Source organism: Anneissia japonica, unplaced genomic scaffold, assembly GCF_011630105.1.
Source record: "Anneissia japonica isolate Jap-2015-1 unplaced genomic scaffold, ASM1163010v1 scaffold685_len2926416_cov193, whole genome shotgun sequence".
NCBI classification, from domain to species: domain Eukaryota; kingdom Metazoa; phylum Echinodermata; class Crinoidea; order Comatulida; family Comatulidae; genus Anneissia; species Anneissia japonica.
Window position 1 is genome coordinate 2,692,178 of NW_022692922.1, and position 22,814 is coordinate 2,714,991.

Below are 22,814 nucleotides of genomic sequence, written 5' to 3' on the forward strand. Positions count from 1 at the left end.
ATAAACACTCCACTCAAAAACCCTTCTCAACAATAAATGCCCCAAGGACATTATTTGAATAAATGCCTGTGCAAAAAAATTACTTAACAAAGTGGTACAGGCGCACATTAAATCAAATATTAATTTGGTAGTAACTTGTGCAGATTGCACTTCAACTAAACTCATTGCACTACAACTAAACTATTTTAAACAAAAGATTATATATACGCAATTTCAACCATTTCTACAAATGATTTATGCAAATGAATTTTTAATTCTATAGGTGGCAATTATACTATTTGGTGAGCAACACAAATGTTCCATCAGAAAACAAAATTGATAGATATAATATATGCACAATAATGAACAAGGATACCCAGATCTATGGCCAAATATTCAAAACAAATTTGAATAACTTTACAAACTAAAAATGATAGATGAATCATCCAATCACAATACAGATTTGGCCATAAAGATTCAAAATGAACACAAATAATGATAAAGAAAGTTCTGAATAATTTAACAAACCAAAAGAAAAGATACTTATTAAAAATACTTGGACATTTAAAACTTATACTGGAATATGAATGTCAACTAAAAGACATACTATCATGGAGAAACAGTACCACCAAACAGAAGTAAGAGTGAGACAAGAAGTCTCCAGTACAATTATAGATGAACCAAGAAATTCCAATTTTAAAACATATAAATATATATAATATATACAAACATGGAGTACTTTTGCAACATGACTGAAACATACATCACAAACTACATTTAAAAGACAGGCAAGCGTACACACTTTTAAAACTATACAAAACTTGCTTTCGTTTGAGTACATTTTTTTAACGAACATAAAAACAAAGCAAAGCACATTATATGATGGCAGGATGATGTTTGTAGAAGAAAGACCATTATAACCAACTCCAAAATGTATATAAACCAAAACAACTTAGATAAAAAAGTACTAAGGACATGTATACATTCTTAAGTATTATAAATATTTATTTTTTATGAATGAACTTGTGAATGAAATCATGGCTTTGGTCTTTTGTTTGAGATATATAAATGTTTACATATATGTGGCAAAGATAAGTCAAATTAGTCACTCGTCGCAAAAATAAATTCTTAGTTATTAATACAGGGTTGAACAGTAAAATGAAAGATAAAATGGTAAAAGAATTATTTAAATCTGACACTTCCTTATGAAGTTACAGGAGTTTAAACATACAGCTGCCTAAAGAACAATATTCGAGAAATCAGCCTTCAAAGTTTATGATTTTGGGAATTTCTCATGCAGAAACCATCACCAACTCGTTAAAAATTGTTGTTTTAACATGGAAACTGGGGAAAATAACAGCATAGCATGATGTATAGATATATAAAGGTTACTGCAGTTTAGTGCAATAAAGTAGATTTAAAAAATGTTGACATTTCAGCATGTTTTGACCATTATTTCTGAAACAGGATTTCTGACAAGTGTTTGGTTTAGCTAGTCTTTGCCACATATGAATAGCTTTATGAAGGTGTAGATATTAGACAAGTTAATAATAATTATGCTGATGATTAGGGTAGTTATACTGTAGTGGTGATTTTGATATGCAAGGATATTTTTTTTAATCAAGTAATCACCAAAGTTCAATAGCGCAAAAATCCTAGTTTGCATATGCTCCTTTTCCTTAATATCAGAATTTCTGTTCCTGTGGGCAGCCTACAGACTACCTCTAGAGGTGACTTCCTTTTACCTATCTTAACTATGGTAACTTGTATTTGAACCCTCTAGTTAAAACACAAAAAAGCAATGCTTTATCAAGTTCGGTGTCTCCCCCTGTACAAGCATTTTGTCCCTCCCTACACTATATTCAATCTCATTCATTAAATAATCAGTTGATATATTATTATTGCAATGACAACCATGGACTATTCTCTGCTTCAAATTTCATAATATATCTCCTTAATTTGTGGCATAATCTTGTTACTACCATTACACAGGAAAGCTCCCATGTTCCTGTAGCAGCAAACTGCCTCACATGACCTAAATAAACATGGTTGTTAAGAATTAATTATCCATTGGCATACAATCTAGACTGCAGCTCTACATCATTTAACGCACATCTGTACCGTAGCATCACTTTGAATTGAAGCATTTTATACCAGTTCAGGTACTGATGTAGAGGTATTACTGTATTATTTTAAAATATGTTTTGTGATGTTAATTCTTTGATTGCTCTTATACTGACAACTGAAGTTATCAATATTATACAGCATGTCAATGCATAGAATGTATGTATACGTGTATACAACATAGTATACAGACAAAGCAATATATCAAAAAATGTTTCAAGTTATTAAGTGTAGATATTTCTTTGGTCATTCTGTAAATTGTGAATCATTGCAAAAATGAGGTGGAAACAAATAACATTAACAAAAAGACTAGCAAATTATCTATATAATGTCTAAATTATCTCTATTAATTCTTTTCAGTTAATAATAATAGCATATTCTAACCTCCTTCTGAAGTTCCACACTTAAGTCATAATTATTTTTTTTACCACTTTTTACAAATTCCTAATGACTGATTAAAAAAATATATATTTATAGCTTAAAATTATGTTTAATATCTTGCACTTAGAAATATAATAAAGGGTTAATATATTTCCAGTTGAAATTTTCCTAGTCAAGCTAATGCTGCATTATCTTGACGAGTGTCTTATTACCTGATAATTTCCCATTTTAGCATTTCTTTATGAAGCCCGCACTTAAAAATCACAATATACCCCCACACAATGAAAAATTTAATCTCAGGGAAAATTCTTTTTTAGCTATTCTTTAAAGATTACATAATTTGAAAGGAAAACGGAACAGTTATAGTTGAAAATCATGTTTAATACCCTGCGCTTACAAACACAAGAGAAGATCTAAGCCTACAACATTGACAAACGCATAACGCAAGGACAAACATATTTCCGCCTAAGGTTTGATATGGTCCATATTAATTACTCTGCGTCAGTACAACAGAAGCATTGTTGCTGATAATATCCCATCAAATTTGAGCTAAGCTGCAAGTGCAACAGCGAAGCTTAACGTGCTGATTGTTACACATAAATATCAACTTATGTCACTCGTGGATCTAAAACCGCGCAATAAATTTCTCAATTCTGCATATGTCCATCAGCATTTGGCAAATCACTTTTCCTTTGTCTCGATAGTTAATATACTGTTGATGATGGTCCAACAGATGTCGTTGTTCGGTTCAAGTGCTGTTAAATTTTGTTTTCTTCCATGAACTGAAGGATGCATTCGCAGTCATTGACTTTAAGAACAGCCGCATTCAATTGTGTGAATAATTATAGCATAACAGATTATCATTAATATTTTACTATGGTTTTGATGAACATTTACTTGCTAGTAAAATTTGATAATAATAAACAGAGAAAGGATTTTCAGACTGTCGTTGACTGTCAGCTACAAATATGCTGATACTAAATTTGAAAAAGGTTGCAGTAATAGTTCTTGTTAACAATGTAATCAGTGTAATATGTTAACAAAATATACTATGCCAACCAGTGTAGCAAGCATCCGGATAGAAGATCTATCATTTTATCGTGTTTTTGTTTTTTTGGTTTGTGTATGCATTTTATTATATTCCTCAAATAAAGACTGTCTGCTCAAAATTTCTCCCTTGGATTGACTAAGGGCAGCCACACCCCTTAATATGGCAGTCAATGTTTTATATGATTATTATGATTACACAAATTTTAGTATTATTAAAAGCATCTTGATTTGATTTTGAGAAATTTATGTTTAGAACTGATCAACTATTTAATTTTTTTTTTTTGTAAAGCAATTATATTGTTGTAAAATTACACATTTCTTATATTTACATGACTTACAGCGCATGAAACATGTATGTGAAGAGATTAATCATGACACAGTATGTAGTTGTCATGGTGTTAAGCAGGGGCGGAATATGCCAATAAATATTATTTGTAATTAATACTATTCCTGGGAGGTTCATACTTTCCTCTAGAGGGTATAGTCAATTTTGATTACACTAGCTTACAGTATACACACCCACTCACTCATTATCTATAATAACAGTACTCATGTATGATATAATAATGTGTCTGTGCATGGAAGTATGCTTTTGCATGGAGGTATAAACAATATTCATCTTATTATGTATACCTCCATGGACTGTGTATGTCTTCTAGTAGAAATATTTGCATATACCTCTACCAAAAAATAACTAAAATGCATACAGAAACACCTCAATCTAAATGTACTGGTGAAAAGGAATTCTTCAATCAAACTTGGTGCTTGGAACTACTGTAATAACCTAAAAAGTGCAACTACTGTATATGAAAACAATCATAACTATAAATGACAGAAGATGAGTGCTGTCTCTTATACACATCTAGATGTGTATAAGAGACAGTATATATATATCAATGTAATGATTTTTTTAGCAGTGACATCAGACACAAGGCCAAGTTCAAAATAATTGTTGATTGTCATTTCTTTCAAAATTGTGAGTAGCGAGAGGGTATTTTATTAAACCCCACAGTTCCTCAGGTAAAAAATGTGCAGGTACCCATTTTTGAGCATGCGTTGTAGTGATTACTGGTAAATGCTGTGCAGTCAGTGGTGGGGCCAAGGAAGGGTCAGGGTAAAATTCCTCCTTGTCAAACGAGAATAGGCCCAATGTTGTCCCCCTCGGGTCTTGAGCTTCACTGATAAACAATGGAATATCTAGGGGAGAGCTTGTGCGCCCAGTCGCCCCCCCCCCCACCTCTCCCAAAAAAAATCACGGTCAATTAGTTAAAAATCACCTAAAATCACCATATTTTGCGAATTAGCGCCCCTCAACTGATCATCGAGCCACTTCACCCACTTCACCTTCGCGCCCCTCAACGGCACCCCCATTTCAAGACTTCTAGATACGCCACTGCTGATAAATATATTAACTTGCTGATTCAAGCAATGTTCCTTATTGTGGTCTAGAAACACCAATTCTACCATAACTACACCATAGGACCACTCCCTTTTACACCTTTATCAAGAAACAATACCATAGGCCCTAAAAGGCTCCTTGGTTTGTACCTCCCTTTTGCACAAGAACCCCTATCAGCAAATTTCTTAATCCACAACTGTGCGCTATGTGCTTTCTATAAAGCTATCCAAATAGCTTATGCATGTACTGTAGATGATAGGGCTGTTAATGGGATTTATATACAACTTATTCCATTTATGATCAGAGTTGGGAGATTTTATAAAACTAAATTAATGGCAGGGCATCGCTACTGAGTGTGTAGGTAACAATCAACAAATATTTTTTACATGGTCTACACAGAGCTAAGATTTCAGTGGGAGAATAATCCTCTTCAAAATGTTTACAAATAATTTTGGGCAAATATTCAGGAAAAGAGATAAATTTGGCTGTTTGAGATAAGAAAAAAATATAGAGTAGAGATGTTTATTAAAGCAAAATTGCTTGATATTTTATAAATAGATTTTTTTTTTCTGACGGAAATAAAGGAAAAATATAATGAATGAAAACAAAAATATTAAATTATGAAATATAGCATTAAAACAAGTTCCCATTGAAATCAATTAACTCGGTGCAAAACAGAAGATACTACCTTAGTTTTCCCCAGCGAGTTCTAAAATGGCCCTCGCCTTCACTTCTTGTCCGTGACCTGAATGCAGTGCTTTTTAAGGTAACACAGAGACAATCAACAGAGAGCAAATTAACACTTAGGACAATTATTTTGAAATAATATCAAAATATATCAAAATTATCTTCTTTGGAAGAAGTTGCATTTTTGTGGCTTTACCATAATTTCTTACCTTTTTTCATATTTTTACCATTAGCAACATACTGTATTTTGAAGCATTTCCATTAATAATACTTTTATTATTTATATAAGAATAGGATAACTGACAATTTTTATTAAATTGTCATATAGCATGTTTACAAAATATCAGAATAAAATCAAAAAGTCAAAAAAAAAAAATTGAATTAACACTATTTATATCATACTCAAAAATTATTACACCACAAGTATATGTTGATAGTACACTTGTATACCAAAAGAAGTACAGTATTTGGAGGTACACCCCAGAAACCTCTACAATTGGAACTACTGATTGTATACCCAGCAGCTACCATGACGTTACTAGTACAAAATCTACAATCTTTAAAATCTAAGAAAGGAAATTATTTATTATATACTAGTGAAAACTTATAGAAGATAGATACTACATCAGTGTTCTTCATTTTAACTTCTGAAATAGTATTTTCCACTTTATATTACTGTTAATTTTCATTTTTAAATAGTTTATACATTTATTCATCCAAAAGCACTAGTTATGATGCAAAGCAACAATAGCAACAAAGCGAGAATTGAACCATGGAATGTGGTACTTGAGAAGGAGTGCACCCCATCCTTTAACCCATGTGGAAATATCCTGTAGTACAAAGGTGTGTCAAAATTAAGGTCTTGAATTTAGTATCCTTGTATGAACCCACACAGAATGCAACACTGTATTTCTAATGAGTTAAAAGCCTCATAAGAATTATGCACATAAAACTATCTCCAGTCAGCAACTGGGATAATTTTTCACAAGCAAATGGGTAACAAAGCAGCATTAAATACATACAGAGTAAAGCACAAAGATAACAGACAAACGACACCAATACTAAAGTATGACACATTAAATAGGTTTTAAGAAAAATTAACTGTCTTATTTACTAATTAACATGTTTGGTTGATCTACCAACTGCAGAGCTCTGTGGCCAAGCTATTACAGACCCAAAAAAAAAAAGATTAGAGGATAGTTACAGTACTCTCTATTTGATTTCTCCTTAAGGACACACATTTTCTCCTCTGAAGGTATTTCATAAAAGCAAATAATTGGTAAATCCCATAGAGTAATATTGAACTGGCATGAAGAAACATCTCCATCTATAACTTAAAGATAATAGTTTTTTCGAGAACAATGAACTGCCTTTTAACAGAGTAACTTGCCTTTTTTCTATAGGAAAGAAGCTTTTTTCAGGCTGTAGGATTAAGCTTTTTCATTTTTTTTTTCTTTTTTTGGGAGGGGGGGGGAGAGAGTGGTGGTGGAGAATTTATAATATAGTTTTAAGGGGAAGGTTCAGTTGTTAGTCTTCATAGAAAGGGTTAGTATCTTTTTCCCCTTCAGGTACCGTAGGTCTAAACAGGGAGATTTTTAAAGGGAAGAAGTAAGTCATTTTTAGGAGATGTTAGTCATTTTTATCATCACAAAAAGTTCCCTCATTATCCTTCCAAATGCTAGCAGATGCTCAAAAGGAAAATATTTAATTTAGATATTGTACAATTACAAGTCAGTGATGAATGCAAAGAATGAACATCACAATGCAAATACAACTGTTTCGGTAAATATCCAATAGGTTACAATCAAAAATACTTCTACGATGAAAGACATAAAATGATTTAGAATTTGGAAATGTAGTAAGAAGACGCCAATGTCATATGCAGATGTTTTTCTATTTTCAATTTGTTACAAGTCGTGTACAGATCTGCACGTAAATAACATCGAAAAGAAGAAAAAAACAGCCTCAAAGCAAATATGCTGGAATTCACGAGTGATACAAACGTGACAGGGCATATTGAGAAATAGTTGGACAGTATAGCACTGAAAATAGCTTTCTTGTGACATGACTTAATAGTCATCTATAATTGATAAAAGCAATATTAGAATTAACCAAGTGTATATGAGCAAGGTACAGAACATAAATGCCATTTATGTGAAGAAATCTTGCAATTTCAACTTGCAAACTCATTCTACACCACTGACTCGGAAAAATTACTTCCATTCAAATTATATAAGTTTTTTTTTAAGAAGATGAAGATGTGGTAATCGCTCAATTACTTTCAGTGTGTCTTGGAAGATTAGATCTTCTCTGAGAGGATTTGTTAATACAAAATTAGTATTAATGACATCTTACTTATTATTACTTCCAAAATGACTAGTAATTGTGTTTGCTTAATGCTAGTGGAGACATGTTTAACCATTGTTACTGAGTAAGAATCACTAATATATTTCAGTAAATCTCTATCACACAAATATAGATAAAATTGATGAAGAGTGTTTTAAGAATTTAATAAACACTGTGGAACATATCACTAAGGCATTAAGTGCAAAGAATTGACATATTTGATTCATGATATCTAAGTACAGGAGGTAAATGAGCAATGCGCACATTTCCAAAACTCATACATAAACCCAGAAGCAGAACAAAGCAACAAATTGATACAGGCTCATACACAAACTTCTAGTCTGCATTCAAGAATCGCCACATGGAACAAGAGAGGGAAATGGCCAATGCTGCATCAGTAACAGTGGAGCACATAATACAACTCCTTCACAACAATCTTAAAAGCAGTGCGAGGAATCATGTACTCAGTAAACCTTGACAGAAACTCACCTTGCTGGACTGTGCGGGACATGCTCATCCCGAACAGGTGCCTCTTCACGGTCGCTATTAATATGGGGTTGGGATAAATGTGCAGGCATGCTGTCGCATCGGTTTCTTCTAGAGGGGATTAAACCGGGTGTTGTCCTCCTATGAGGTTTATTGTCGTTTGAGTTGTTGCTATGGCTACGTGGTCGCATCTCTTCTAGCTGATTAATGGATTGCATGGCACTATAAATACAAAGAAAACAAATTTTGTTATAAAATTTATTGAAAAATGAAAATGTGCTTAATATCTTCTTCTACTGAATCTATATATCTACTGTTAACTTAGACTAACAAAAAAACACATTTTTAAATAGCAACTTGGTGGTATGCAAGGTTATATCTTACAGTAATGTCAGTTACACAATATTCTGGGTAAAAGAACATAAAACATATGGAATCCATCGAAGGGGACTGTATGGTTCAAAATTTTCCTCACATTATTGACATCCTCGAGGGAAAAATAGAATGTCTTACTTATTTTGTTGTAGACAGACAGAAACAAGAAACATGCAATACAAAAAAAATTGTGCATATCTTAGAAACATAATAACTTTAAATAATTATAAATATATTATATATTAAAGCATTTTAACATACACTGTAGAAATACTAGGCATGGTTTACAATTTTTATATTTAATATTGCTTTTAAGAAGGAAAACGATTTTTGGATATTGAGTACAACTGAGTTTTCTAAGACTTTGAAGTCTGTACCTTATCAGCCACTTCCATGTGTTTCTTCAAACACCTCTCATTTTATTGGAAAATTTATTTGTACAACACAGCAAAAATGTTTTTCCCTCCAGAACCTTGTTTTTTTTTGTTTTTGTTTTTTTTTAAATTATTATTTCTTCAATAATCAAACAATATGACACTCATAAAGCTTTTCTCTGGCCTAATGTTGTTTTTACTGTTACTATAATGTCAATTATGACTTAAAGTTATGTTCAGATGGTGAACAATAATTCAATATTAAAGCTGTTTCAACTTATATTGCCTGGAATAGAATTTCATTATATATTTTGTACTTATACAATTATTACTGTTTTAATTATCAACATAAAGGTTGGAGATGAAAGTTAATAGTGCAAAGGTCATATTCAGACGGTCAACACTACTTCAATATTAAGCTGTTCCAACTTATATTGCCTAGAATAGAAAGTATATTTTATTGTATATTTTGTACTTGGACAATTACCACTGTATTTCTCAACATAAAGGTTGGAGATGAAATGTAGATAGTACAAGGGTCATATTTAGATGGTCAACAATATTTCAATATTAAGCTGTTTCAACTTATATTGCCTGGAATAGAAAGTACATTTCATTGTATATTTCTTACTTTGACAATTATTGCTATTTTAATACTCAACATAAAAGTTTGGAGATGAAAAGTAGATAGTACACAGGAAATGAACAGATAAAATAAATGGTATTAGGCAGTCAAAGAAATCTTTGATCAACATATTGGTGAGTGGTGAATGTTGACATAGATGATGATAGTGGTGATAATAGGGTGATGAAGATGACGATACTATGATGATTTTGGTGACCTTCATGATGATGGAGGGGATGATGATAGTGAATTATGATGGTAACGTAGCTTATGATGATGAAGTCTGAAATTATTGCCCTTAATAAGTCATAAATCATAATAATGATAAGGAAGCAATGGTGGTTGTAACAACAAATTCAACATGTATTGAATTTCTTTCCCACCCCCCAAGCAAGTATAACACAATTCTAGAAAATTGAATGGATTATCTAGGCCTAGGAGACGTCTGTAACCCAGATTTGATCCTTTTCCAATCCACCTATTAGATGGAATGAGTTAATGATGCTGCTTAGGAAATGAAGGAGCCTGTAGGCTGGTTTCATAATTCTACAATGATGTCAGCTGCTGCAAGCAAAATGGCATCATGTTCAAAAACAGAAATTAGTATTTAACCAAAATTGATGGTGTCACTTACAACACAATGCATTGTGTTCCAAATGCATGAACAGAAAGAAGACTCAACTGATATAGGTGAAATGGCAATCGATAATTACATTAATTAACATGTCCCATTTGATTATCTATGTTGAAATCACTGCCAAAATTGTATAGTCGATAGCATGAAAACAACAACATATTATTTATGGCTATCATTACAAATGTTACCGTACTCAAAATTTAAAAAAATATTAACTTATATACATGTAATGAAAACATTAATATTACTATATATTATCATGATGATCTTATATCACAAACTTTAGTTTTCTTTTAGCTGATTATTATGTAGAGATCATAGCGCCCTCTACTGTTAGTAACTCAGAACTCCAACAGTTATTTACCTGGACTGAGGGAGATATTGGAAACCCTATCTTATTCTATTTTATCAAGGTTAAGTATTCACAAATATTCAAATATGTTAATCAATTTAACATTTATTATATTTAATGTTTATTACAGTATTAAATATCATTTTCAAACACATGGTGAAGATAAATACGATAAATAAAGACAAGAAAGTATAATACATACTCCAAGTATTGAAATACACGCCATCGTGTTGGGATTCAATATTTCAACATTAATTATGTCATCATGATGACATAATTAATGTAGAAATATTGAATCCCAACACGATGGCATGTATTTCAATACTTGGAGTATGTATTATACTTTCTTATCTGAGATTAATCAGTGGACCTTTCGGTTTTTGACAAATAAAGACAATCAATAGTAGTGTTAAATATTAAAGGGGTTAATAAATTGTAAATATGGTGTAATATTGCTTTCATATTCTCATTACTCAAATATAAAATGAAATGTTCTTTGATGATGCTATGCCTTATATATGTATCCTAGTTTCATAATTTGATCAAACATAACATAGAATATTGGCACAGACCTGAAACACGACACCAGAAAAATATAATAAAACAGATCTATCTTTAGAATCTAAGCAAGTTTTGAAATTGCAATGCAAAGAAAATCAGACTGTCTCCAGTACAGTTTTCATATCTATGACTAAACCATTTATTTAAAAACATGATTCTTACTATTTATATAATTAAGATGTAGGCCCTACTTAAAAATTATGTACTTCTGCATCGTTCTATCCCTGGTAAAAAAAAAGTAAATATTCTGACCTATCCATTTTGAAGATCATTCATGAACACTAACATCATATCCAAACTTTTAAAGACTCATTGATTGTTAAAATTTATGTATGACTACACACATCAATTTATAGGAAGTCACTTTCAATCTGATTGATTTCTTTTATTATTGCTACTTACATGTTTTTTGTTTTTTTTTTTATTTTGTTTGGTTTCTTTTTCCCCCACCCCCTTTTTTTATATTTATTTTTTTATCACTTAATATTATTTGATGCTACATTTTTACTGTATATTCTTATGAAAAGATTCTTATTTATTTAATACATATTTTTATTTTCTTATTTGAACTTGATTTTATTGCCTTTAGTAATAATTTTCATATTCTTTTAGTTATATTAATTTTATGTAGTAATGCTTGTATTTAATGTTTTTCTTTTATTCTATTCAGATTCTAATTCTAATTTAAAATGTTTTCTGTAATTTTTATTGTCCCAAATGATCAGCTTCTGCTGGATGATTAACCCTCATTAAATATGGTTCAAATAAAATAAATAAATAATTGTATCATTTAGAGTTTTTATATATTTGCACCTTATTTTCACACAATCAGATTTATGTCTGATCAAAATAAAAAAAATCTGGTCAGATTTTGTCAAATATTGTATTCTTGTTTCAGACATATTTACTCATACAAGTTGCACCATTCCATGGATGATAGAAGTTGGACAATGGTCTACTTCATCGATCCAAGTCTAATCAGTTGTCTGCCAAAGCACCAGACTGTCTGTCAGACAAAAATATGATACTGGGTGACGGCTTTATGTTTGATCAATCCATGGATACCTCCATGATCAATCTGTGTTTGAATTTCCTATCAAATTAAATCATGGTCAATGAATATAAGATTTCGAATATAAACATGAATTCATATGGAAGTGCTGTATTATTAGCTAGTAAGCATAGCTTCATGTTTTTTAGATAATTTATACTTCATCAAATATTACAGTACTTTTCATGTTGGTAGAATAGATCACATGTTCATTTTTTAACCTATACAACATGTGATATTTATTAGCTAAAGATGTGTTTTTCTATAGAACTTATGTTGTGGTTTAACGCTTACTAGCCTCTAACTCATTTAGTGATGGCAACACCCACTGTGGTGTGGCCAGCATCCCATAGAGACAGGCCAATCAAATATACACAAACAGTCACAGGTCATTGACCTTTGATGAACTTTTTAGATTCATTTATTTGAGAATGAATGAATAGAAACTTAATTATATTTAAATGATAAAAGAATAATAAAAATATTATAGGCTAATTGTATTTTAAGAGACCATTATTTAGAAGTGGGAATATTAATTGATAGAAAGGAAACAACAGTTCAGACGTGACATTTTTTTATTCCTTGTTTCGCATACTTACTCTTTTAGAGATTATCGGAGGAGGGCGGAATAAAGACAAAAATAAAATTGTTTTCTTATTTAGCAAATAGTTTTGCCAAAATCATCCAGACGGAGGAGAAAATAAAAATAAAATATTATAGGTAAATGTAAAATAGGAATGCTTTAAATTTATATAATTAGGAAGAAATATATCTTATCTTATCTGGAGATTTCAAGGCAGTTGAGGGCGTAATAAAAATTTTAAGAAACTTTTATTTTTTTCTGAATTTTCCACTTTCTCGTGGCAACAGGTGAGCTAATTGGCCAAAAATAAAATTAATTAATATTTAATTAATCAATATTTGCAGTCAGCAGGTTCACTAAACAAGGTATAAACAAAGTCTCGACTCTTGGGCGGTAATAAGGTTTAGTGTAAATGGATATTTGTTCACGAGAAAATTAGTGTTTATAGTTCCTTTTTAATCTTATTTATCAATTATTAACTCAAAAAGGATTACAACAGAATCATTAATCCGTCAGGGAATCTATGTGTTATCTGATACATACAGTACTGTCATTAAATTTAGAGCATAATGTTATTTTCACAACAGGTCATGGATTTGGCCATTGCCATCTATTCCTATGTAGGAATTATTAAGACCGGTTATGGATTTGGCAATGATCTTCCCATAATGCTTACTGATTGACAAGTCCATTGAACATCAAACTTGTTCTGGTCATCAAAAAAAGACAAAGCAAGCAGTGTCCGATGGCCGTATGGTGATGACTAATTAATCTAGTAATTAAATGACAATTAAACGAACAATTTATTGGTAGTATGATTGACAAACTGACAGATACAAACCTTGATATACCATGGTGCTATCAAGCCCAATGGATGCAGAAATAGGAACACACACACAGTAACAGGATACAAAAGCATACCTGTTTTAATACCTACTCAGATTCACATTTCATTTATTTGTTTTAAACATGTTATATTTTCATTGCGGATTTTTTGGGCTCAGTACGGACTCCAAAAGTATGCATTTTCTTTTAGTTTTAAGGCATATGCGGATTTTATAAGTCCGCAATGACGATACAACGTGTTTTTACATAGCTTCTTCTTTACAGATACAAAGCACTTTTTTTCCAGAGCAGGAACGGACAATCCCAGCAGGCACCCAAAAGGCGAGACTTTTTTACTAGTTGTTTTTTGGAAAATCGTCAGAGGAGGGCGGAAAAAAAATAAAAGTAAAATTTAGTTTTCTTATGTTTTCTTTTGCCAAAAACATCCAGATGGAGGAGAAAAGAAAAATATAATTTTATTGTTAATGTGAACAGTGTAGTAATAGGATGCTTAAATGCTTTAAATTCATACAATTAGGAAGAAATATACATACCTTACTTTTGGAGATTTTAAGGCAGCAACAGGTATAATAAAAATGAAGAAAAACTTTCATTTTTTTCTAAAATTTCCATTTTTTTTTTTGTGGCAGTGGGTGCGATAATTGGTCAAAAATAAAATTTTATTTTTATTCGCAATCATCGGGTGGTGGGTTTGAAAAACAAGGTATAAAAAAGTCTCGCCTAAATATACTTCTGTGTGAAGAGAAGCAATGCAAATAAAGTGCCTTGCTTAATGACATTACCAAAACGCATAGCGAAGGATAAAAAGCACAACTGCTCCGGTGCATCAAACCACTTTTCAAAGTGATACTTACTTCAATGTAGCTTCATGAATATTCTGAGCTATTACTGTGTCATCAACCTGCATCCACAGCTCTCCAGATCCAGTCGGTGCCTGACGACCAACTTCCATGAAGAAGAAACAGTCCGAGTGACCACATCGCCGAATTGTCGACAACTAAACAGATAAAAAGCAATAACAACAACTTATTAACAACTGTCATGGATTTAATTGCCTCATTCCCTGTGATAAAATTTATTGATATTAATGTAAACATATAGCAAAGGTTAACATTTTTTCAGGAACTGTAGCTTTAAAAAAATAAAAGCCATACTCCCCCTCCGTCTTACCAATTTATTATCTAGATTCCCAATCTCTGAATAGAGCTATAGTTTTTAAAAAAAGCAGAAAATTAGGATGAAATAGTCATACAGTACTTAAGAAAGTACTGCTTTGTAAGCTCGGAACTGAAATGTGAAATGAAAAAGGATGGAGGAAGAGGGTGAGAGGACTTGAGAAATGAAGCTGATTATCAATCTCCCGATCGCTTTCCTCCTTAAGATTCCTCCAACTAAAGACAATCCATCTTTTTCAGCATGTTAATAACCAGTCTGACATAACTGAAGCTAGTCATGAATGATAGATAAGATGCTTGTAATTCACTGCAAGAGATGATTAATGGCAGACTGAGCAATTCAACAAAAAAAAAATGGGAGAAATTTTTTTTTTTTTTTTAATTTTAATATCTCAGTGCTATACTGTATGTTACTGTTTATGTGATTTTTGATTTATGTTGTTGCCCCACAATCAGGTTTCTGGCCTGAGTAGAAACAGGTGCCTATTTGTAAGTATGGCACTGGGCCAACACACTTGCATACAGTGATCAAATGTTTCAATATCAGCACCACAGCCTTTGCCTCTTTGTTGACTCTCCCAAATTCATGTTCTATCTTTGTATCCAATTTTCTGCCAATAAAAAATGCACACATTATGGAGAAAAGTTGTACCATTTTTCTTTACCTTTAACCTTTAATATTTAGTAGAATGTCATTTTCGAAGATCACCTAATAAACATTAATCTGAATATTAATCACCACCAAGAGATGCTAATAAAATGTTACAAAGTATATTAATAATATATAAGTAAATATACATTCCTTTCAGTATACTTAATATATTGTATGTGAATTTATTATAAAACTTTATTTATTATATATAATTTATATAAACTGTATTTTGTATAAATTATACTTATATTGTGTGGAGAAACGGACTCTGGAGAAATAATAAAACAAACAAACAAAACAAAACAAAAATTATATTTCTGTTAAATTTGCTTTGGGTTATCTTTATGTAATTTTATTGTGTGAAATAGAAACTTATCTTAAAAATTTTACTGTCATTTTGCTTTGAATGTAAAAACTTACAGGGAATTCTAAGTCGCCATCTCCGTCGCTGAGCATCTTCACTAAATGAACAGTCTTCCTCGTCAGACAGAGTTGGTAGTTCCCACTACGATTTTGACTCGAACCAATGCCTTTCTTTGGGTTTAATCTTACCTGCCAAATATGCTCTGAAAGAAACAATAAATAAATATGATACTACTGTAAAAGTAGAAATTGTTATTGAAACATCTAGCTGTAAGAAACTGTAATAAAAAAATTTATAAATAAATTTGTTAATTGTATAAAATTGCAATGTATAAAATTATCATTATTTGCTAATAAGATAATAGGCCCTATACCTATCCCTATATATTACTAATAAATAATAATCTTATATATTACATTTAATTTCAAAATAACACCCATTACCATATATAATTTAACATAATCATTAATATATTTATTACATTATTATTGAAATTAATGAAATTTTAAGAGTAGTATAATCATAAATAATTTTACAATGTTCATATTAATATTTATAATTATATTATAAATATAATTATTCATATATTATACTCTTATATTATAGTCTTACCATATTTTTCTGAAATCAAAGTTTTTTATATTATCAAAGTGAAATAATAAAATAGAATCTTTCCTAGTAATAGATTGTCAGTCTTAAGTTGTTATTGTTTTTCCAAAGTTCGGCCAACAACTGATTCTATTATATTAACTGTAATAAATCAGGCGAGATGGATAATAAAATTATCACAATAGCTCTAGGCAGGAGCTGATGATATTCAAATTCCCACATCACTGCTTGCTTGTTTGTACTTTCAACTTTCTAGACACAACAGAAATGTTATTAATGGCTTGATTGAAAACATTCAAAAGGTGATATTAATTGAAGGGTAAATCTGTATGTAAGAGTGTAAGGTTGAACTTACTGAAATAATCTAATAGAAAACAGTTGTGCAGATGCCATCCTATATTTTAATTTTATGACATACTTCACATTGAATTTGTTGAATATATACAATAATAAGCCCATCATGAAAAATGATAATGGTGATGCATCAAACTGCATCACTACACTCATTAATGTTGTTTATAATCTATTTCAATCTTTCAGGTACAAATCTGGGCAATGAAGGCAACCGCCACTCCTTAGCTGCTGGCTTTTTCTCATTTTTCCTTGCATTTCATTTTACTGCTAATTATGTTTATCTTCAAGTGCTATTCCACTTCAAATGAGGTTATAATATACTGTGCTTTGCATTTGTATCAGTATTAATTTCATATTTTAAAAATTAAATGTTTGTTATATTTGAGTTTGGGTAGGACAAAGTATGCAGTATATCAATAATATATAGATGTTATATTATTATTATGTAGTTAGGTAAAACTGTTAAATTTTGCAATCTTTTTCGTACTGCGAAATTAGTGATATTTAAGTGAACGGGAACAAAAATGGCTTTACAAATACAGCGAGCCTCTCATCCTACGGTGTATTTAACCCTCTTTCTGCTCCTCTTTATTTTTATTGTTTAGGAAACAGCTGGATGCTGGTATGATGTACGGTGAAAACTATGGGGTCACGTTTTTCTACAATTTTTTGTTTGAAACACTAAGATTTTTTAATGGTGTACAGTATGACAGCTTTCATTTTATTGCAACTATCACTTTTTTTTATTTCTATCTTACTTCTTATCACATTTGACACTCAGAATACTACCGTACTATATACAATACATGGTAGAAAGTCCCATCATTACATCAGAGAAAATGCACAATAAACCTACAGAATGTTGAAGCCAAATTCTGTAAAACATGTGCTGTGTCAATGTTTGAAGTCATATGTGCTACAAAGAAACAATATATTTTGATGAACTAAAAATCCCTATCAAGTGTTTTTGACTCAAATTATATTAAACGCCTATATCTCATTATCCTTCAAGACATATTGAGGAAGACACGCCACAACATTCATTAAGAATATAAAAAAACCTCTTGAAGCACTTAGTCGTGCATCGTATTATCTGTTCTCTTTCTTCATGCTAATTAAAATGCTACAAAAACAAGTCGTATTGTCGTTCAAAATATTAAAATATAAATTATGTTCTTTGTTAATATATAATATAAATGTATTGCTGAAGTGCTGAATTATGGATGACCTACTTTTGGGAGCAAGGCAATGAAGCTATGTGTAATGTCTGTACCATGTAGAAATATTCTCATTAAATACTAATTTTTTTTAATGCTATAAATTTTCAATCATCAAGAATATTGACATTAATAATTACAACTCCTGCTTTAATGCATTTTTGTCAAAGAAAATTATTAATTTCAAAACTGAGTATGACATTTTCCGTCTACTAAAAAATAACTTTGGATTTAATAGAAAATGTTTTGAGATCAGATTACGAAGGACTGCATCAAACTGAAAAAACAAATTTGAAAATTCATATTTTTTATTTAAGAAAAAAAAATCCTAAAATTACCAATTATTGTACTTGTTCTAACATGTTTTAAAGTTACATTCAACAAAAGACAAAACATATTACTATTTGTTAAGCCTTAATTTATAGGCCTAATATACTATCACAACCTCCTTCAAAATTGTAAAACTTAAAATTTAAGTTACTTGAAAGTTTGTGGTAATCTGCCAGTCATAATATAATAAAAAAAATTAATACAGAATTTTTGAATAAAGACCCTTAAAGGCTGGTAATCAAATTAGGATTTTTTTATAGTAAAAGGTCTGTCCACAGAAACTAATTCATTCATGGTCTACCTACCAGTAGAAAGGTTTTATTTATTAATGAATATGTTACTTGAAAGAGCGAAAAGACGAAATAATTTATCAAAAAAAACCCCTGAAAAACCTTTAACAGATCTGATGACTGGCACAGACACATAGCAGACAATCTTTAGAAAAATGCACCTGAAACGAAGCTTCATTTTTCATTACATGTCTATTTTTTCATTCAATTGAGTTTTCTTAAAAACTAATGACAACTATTGATAATTACATGGATTGGATTAAAAATAGTGAGAATTCTTCAATCATGTTGATACAACCAAAGGACATTAATTTACAAGATCTTGCAGATTAATAGCCTGAGACAGAAAACTCTTGGACATGTTGTCAATGCTTACTCTTCTGATCCATTAGAAGCCGACAATTACCGCATTGCGACAAGTCATATAATAAATGCGTGCCAGTCTTGTCTTGATATTCAAGATTTTAGCGCATAAAGGACTGTAGAGAGCTTCCAAAATTTAAGATGTGGCCTTAAACATAGAAAACCTTCATCAAAATTGATGAAGTGCAAAAAACCTTAAATGAACACTTTAAACAAGACAGTGGTGTGTCACGGTTAATTCTAAAGCCGGATTTGTCCTTCCGGTACATGTTGAAAATGTAAACATTCTCCTTGAACAACAGGAAATTTACATTTTTACAGGCATCCATCACATACAGTACCATTAGGCCCTGTCCATACTATCAAACTATATTTGACAAACATGAGATATGCCTAAATATGGTCATGATGAAAGTGGTTGTGCCAGCAGGGGGGCATTTTCCCACCCGTCGAACAGGCCTCGACCCACCTGTCTTTGGACCCCTTGCCAGAAAATTTCTGTCGCCGCCGCTGGATGACATCACATCATAAACAATAAAGTCAAAGAAAATTTGATAGTGTGGACAAACCTTAAATGTTATAGAAAATATTTATTTATTTATTTATTTATTTTTCTTTCTTTAGACTACATGCACTTTCAGTACTTGAGTACTGTTTTTCAAAGTGGTACAGTTACAAACAAACCATGAAATAGGAAGAAGATAATACAAAAAAAAAAAAAAAAAAAGTCAAAAGAAGATTCAATGTAAAACTTAAAAATTAATAGAATGTTGGAATAAAAACTAAGGTCATTTCTTTAAAGTTAGTTTTTGTTTCGTTTGGAAGTTCATTCCAACTTTTTGATGCACGATATAAAAAAGTCCTTTTACCTTGGCAGATATTCCAAGGTGGTACAATTAAGTCATTATGCGTTTGGCTATGTGTGCATTTTGAATGTATATTGTGATTAAAATTAAATTTGGATGTTAGGTATGGAGGGGCATGCCTTAAGATTTAAAAGTCAAAAGAGTTAACTGTTCATTCCATCTTACATTGAGTTTTCTCCAATCAAGGGAACTTAAAATAAATCAATGGGTATTAGTATCAGAGTTTAATTTCAGCTATAAAATAACACTTACTATAGAAATTGAACTAAGGACTTTCAATTGGATAGACGGGTACCAAAGAAGCCAATGCCATTACTGCTTGTCAACTTTAGCCATATAAACCTATGGCTACCTTATAGTCGGCAAAACTAATAATAATTTCTATAAAAATGTTAATCCACACATCCAAACATGTTAGTGCCTCATTGTCCTGTTCATTAAAAAAAAAAACAACGTATTGATATGCAACCTCCTTCACTTAGATTTGAATGTGCCTTATAAACATTGTAAAATGAATATTGCACAGTGTGAATGTACTGGACTGACCTTTTAAAATACATAACAAGTAATAATCCTTAGCAAAATAAATTCTTATAAATATGGGTTTTTACATATTTTTTTAATTTTTTCTTTTACCTGAGGCAACGTTTACAATAACAGATCACTATTAAGTGCTGTACTAAAGTACTATAAAAGATTATCTTATGAAAAATAATGGAAATGAATTTTGAGATGTGGCTACTGTGTAAATTTTTTTTACATCTAAAATAGCTTCTGAAATTAAAAAAATATATATTATAATGTTTATTACGATGCTTTTTCAATAGCTTAAACTTTTAATAATATTATTAATTTAAAAATACATACATTAAATTCATGTTATTAATACTGTATATATTCTTAGAAGTGGCATGATCAATATCAACATATCATGTACTGTAATATATCATAACAAGTAATAAGTCAAACCTCAACCCAGTTAATATTGCTTTCAACATTATGCAGTCACACAAGTACTGTATTGTAGGCTTTACTGTACTGATAAGTATATTACAGTATACACAACACAAATGAATTAATACCAAAAAATCTTGTTAATGTCTTATATTGAATCAGCACATTATAAAATGTTTACTTTTAAACTTATGTGGTGGATGACGAGAGTTGCTGATACCAGGTTACTGGGTAGGACAAACACGAAGGGACCCTTAGGGGCGAAGAAAGTCATTGGTCGAGTTCCTAGTCCACATATCAAGCGCCCTGAGCATCTTATATTAGATGGATATGTGCGCTATATAAAACTACACTATTATTATTATTATTATTATTATTATTATTATTCATTCAGATGAAATACTGATATACCTTGACTAAGAAAAAGTTTAATATACACTCTATGTCAATATCATGCTAACTAATCAAGTAACTAAATTCTTGTTTGTGTTTATAGTACTGTACAATATTCTCTCTTCAACTTTGGTTCTTTTGGCTACCAGTATATCAACACCTTGTGTGGGGGCCAACATCATGAGACTTGTTGGGATTCAAATATCAGTACCTGTACAATAGGCCTACATCATAGGTTTCTTTACATCTTAGCTGAAATTTCAACACCTTACAATAATGCCTTGCATGTGTAGCTAGAGCTTGAAATTTTAGCCCCACACGTGTACAGTAGGCCTTTAGAAAATCCTAAGGTAGAGACTGAAATTTCAGCCCCTTTTGGAAAGTACATTGTACATGTAATACAGTATGCATCAACTATTGAATAACAACATACACTAATAATGACTTACAAACAATTAACGCTTCCGCAGTGCAAGATCAGGACATTGATCTTCTAATGAACACCTACTGCTTGATAAAAATTCACCTGGTGGATAATTTACCTGTGTGACATCAGAATCTGTATTGAAAAGCCCCCCCAGCTGTTGGAAGATTCAACCTATATGCTTGATTGATTAAATGATACTCTCTCATCAATCTGAATCATCATTCATCCTATATTCATCCAGGAAATTTGTTTCGGGCATATGCTGCAGAATACAGGTTTGTGGGTACAGAAATCACACACTTAAGCATTTAAATATCACCTCATTTCTCCAAACAGTGTCCCCTCACTTTTCCTTCCCAGCCAGAGACATGTCAATTGTCATTTAACTAGATATTAACTGATGATACCAAAAGAAAGTAAACCCTTGCCGAGCAACTAGGGCTCTTAGGGCTGGAGCTTATCTCCAGTTTCTACAGCACGAAGCGGATGAGAATGTAATACTCCTCCTGGGTGGGACGCTGCTCCACCGCAGGTTACTCCATGCAAGCGCTGGTACCCATTGATACAGCTGGGTCGACTGACGCAATGTGACTTGCTATTGGACACAAGTGCAGTGCACAGCGATGGATTGAAATCCCGACCTCAAGGTTGGAAAACCAAACAATTCCCACTGCGCCAAACCGCTTCCATACAAATGAAAAAGGAGAGAGAAAGAGAGGGGGAAAAGTAGAAGACACTAGATGGGAAATTAAATGCAAGTAATTCAGATACCCAAACATAAAATCAATGGCTTAATAATACTCTGCATTATGCTTTCCTGTCTAGTGTTTTAATAAATAGTACAAAAACATCCTGAGTTTCAGAAGTTTTCTTTTTTAGCTAATTTCACATGTAGTTAAATTTGTATTTATTTTACATAATTAACATTGTGAGCACTACACTTTTTAAAATGCCTAAATTGAGA

At 31.3% G+C, this 22,814-nt stretch overlaps 1 protein-coding gene across 5 annotated transcripts in view; it reads right to left on the reverse strand.

Annotated features, from left to right (window-relative positions):
- LOC117100539 (insulin receptor substrate 1-like) overlaps positions 1-22,814 on the reverse strand; it is a 72,520-nt gene that overhangs the window by 24,001 nt on the left and 25,705 nt on the right. For 3 of the 5 annotated variants that reach the window (XM_033240304.1, XM_033240307.1, XM_033240302.1), the window contains exons 4-7: positions 16,104-16,249; positions 14,711-14,853; positions 8,456-8,674; positions 5,622-5,690 (exon numbers count right to left, since the gene is read on the reverse strand). In XM_033240304.1, the coding sequence (XP_033096195.1) occupies positions 5,622-5,690; positions 8,456-8,674; positions 14,711-14,853; positions 16,104-16,249 (577 nt within the window). The remainder of the gene's footprint in view (positions 1-5,621; positions 5,691-8,455; positions 8,675-14,710; positions 14,854-16,103; positions 16,250-22,814) is intronic. The other 2 variants (XM_033240305.1, XM_033240303.1) reach the window with 1 other exon arrangement.